The 2,239-nt window shown below is 53.1% G+C and overlaps 1 protein-coding gene across 1 annotated transcript; it reads left to right on the top strand.

The window, feature by feature from the left end:
• The first annotated feature begins 374 nt into the window (after window positions 1-374).
• Window positions 375-994, top strand: LOC123050431 (uncharacterized). Its single transcript, XM_044473228.1, has one exon. It carries the CDS (start codon window positions 448-450, stop codon window positions 769-771), a length of 324 nt encoding a protein of 107 aa, XP_044329163.1. The 5' UTR covers window positions 375-447; the 3' UTR covers window positions 772-994.
• The last annotated feature ends 1,245 nt before the right edge of the window (window positions 995-2,239 follow it).

Genomic DNA, 2,239 nt, shown 5'->3' with positions numbered 1-2,239 from the left:
TGTGACAGGGCATGCAGTGGATGATTTGAAGAGCCTGGTTAGCCGACCTTATGTGATCTGATCTGATTTGATCTGTTCTGTCTTGAGTTGGGTGGGATTGTATCGATAGATGCATGGTGCGACGTGACTTGTGCGTGGGACAGGAAGAAAGGTACTCGTTCCTGTCACGTCACGTATGACTTTTGTGATGGAATAGATCGTTATCCCCTGCGGCGCCGCGTAGCCGATGGATGATGGATGATGGGCGTAATAGGCATGTTGTATTCCACCCACTCGGTCATTGGCCACGTGCTGTCTAATGGAGTCCAGCCAGGACTCCAAATGCCCACCCCTATCTAGCTCTATAAAAGCTCCGGCAGACCTCTACACCAAAACAACCCACACCAGGCATAAGCAGCGAGTGAGTGCAACGACCTTCGATCAGCTATATCCTGCATCGATCTAGTCATGCCTGTAGCAACGCTCCCGAGGCTCGTTGCCGTGGCGGCGCTAGTCGCGCTGATGTGCGCCGTTGCTGTGGGTCAGGTACCTGCCGCCGGTGGTGCGCCGGTGTGCGAGGGTGTCGATCAGGACGTCGTGAATGCGTGCTTCAAGAGCTTTGGAGAAGGTATGAAAAATGCCATTGCAGACAGGCATCTTTCGGGGGGTAAGGTCATTAAGGTTGGAGTAGACTGCTGCATAGCCTTTGGAGGCCACTCGTGCCTCTGCAAGATGAAGAAGGCGTGGACTGCCCAGGATAATGTGCAGTGTGTCAGGGAAAAGGCATGTTAGTGAGCGCGTCATGCATGCAAGATCTCTAGTTCGTTGGATATGTGTGTTTCTTGCATGTTGGTTTCAAGCGGTCGATGCCCACCTGCTCCATGCTTGCTTTTTACTTGCTTCTGTCTGTCATGTGAGTGTGTTCTGTTTTCCTATATATGAGAGCGTTGATCGGTCAGTTGAGTCTTTTTAGTTTGCACCAATCAGAAATAAATGTGGGTGGAATTTCTTGTTTTCTTGTATATTATTTCAAGCATCCCTAAACATATTATAGTACTAGCAAACAGCAAATACAGAGTTAATTCGTACATGCACAGAGCCTTTGCACAACAGAGCGCACATCCTTAGAGCAACTCCAACACGTTGACCCATTTCGTCCGCGCGTGTTCGTTTGGGTCGGCGCGGATAGAAAAATCGGACTAACGCGCAGACCAAAACAAACGTGCGTCCACCGCCAACCCATTTCTGGCCCAATTTAGAGCCTCATTTGCGTCGGAGCGGACACAAAACGGACGCGCGCGACGCCCGGCTACTCCTCCCCCTGGCCCGCTAGTCGGTGGCATATTGGCCATCCATTCCCACCCCATATTGACAGCAAACCCTCGCCCGCCTCTGCTGTGTCGTAGCCGCCGCCCATTGCCGGTACCTCTGCCAGCAGCCGGTGCCGACACACCTTCCCCCAACGCTTCCACTTCCCACGACGCCGCCACCACCGTCTCGCTACCGGGGCACCGAAGCTTCCCACCCCCACCTCCCGACGCCACCATGAGCAGGAAGCCGCATCGCCGCCTCGTCCAGCTCCTTCGTCCCGACGCCGGCACGCTCGTCGGACGCCTCCAGGCCAGCCACCTGGTCCAAGGGAGGCGCACATCTCTTTGCCGGCCAGTTCCTTCGTCGACGCCCGCAAGCAGTTTGACAGTTTGCCAAGGTACAAAATGGACTCCGCCAACGAGTTTTTTTCCACAATTTCTTTTGCGACTCCGACGATTCCTCATCCGATCAGGAGGAGGAGACCTTGGCTGATGTGTTGGTCCATCACCACCTTAATAGCCAGCGGTCGTTGTTCCGTGGCTCGATCCCGGGGCACCTTACAGCATTGAATCGCAACCGAGAGAGCGGCCATTTCCTTCTTTGGAAGGACTACTTTGACACAACCAATCCGTTGTTCAAACATCAGAAATTCCAGCGGCGTTTCCGTGTGAGTAGGCATCTTTTCAACCGTATTAGAGAGGCGGTGCTCGAATACAATAACTATTTCAAGTGCAAAGAGGATGCCCTTGGAAAGATTGGCTTCTCATCTTATCAGAAATGCACTGCGGCCATCCGGATGCTTGCATACGGAATGCCCGGTGATCTCATTGATGAGTACGTCTGTGTGAGCGAGTCTACATACCTAGACTCCATGTACAAGTTCTGCAAGGCTGTGATTGCTGTGTACAGCCCTGAGTACTTGAGAGAGCCGACTCTTCAAGATATAGCC

The sequence above is a fragment of the Triticum aestivum genome, chromosome 2D, assembly GCF_018294505.1.
Source record: "Triticum aestivum cultivar Chinese Spring chromosome 2D, IWGSC CS RefSeq v2.1, whole genome shotgun sequence".
NCBI classification, from domain to species: Eukaryota; Viridiplantae; Streptophyta; class Magnoliopsida; order Poales; family Poaceae; genus Triticum; species Triticum aestivum.
This window is presented reverse-complemented; position numbering and strand designations above follow the sequence as displayed.

Excerpts from the sequence above, each read along its gene's own strand:
- LOC123050431 (XM_044473228.1), top strand. The coding sequence starts at position 448 with ATGCCTGTAGCAACGCTCCCGAGGCTCGTTGCCGTGGCGGCGCTAGTC.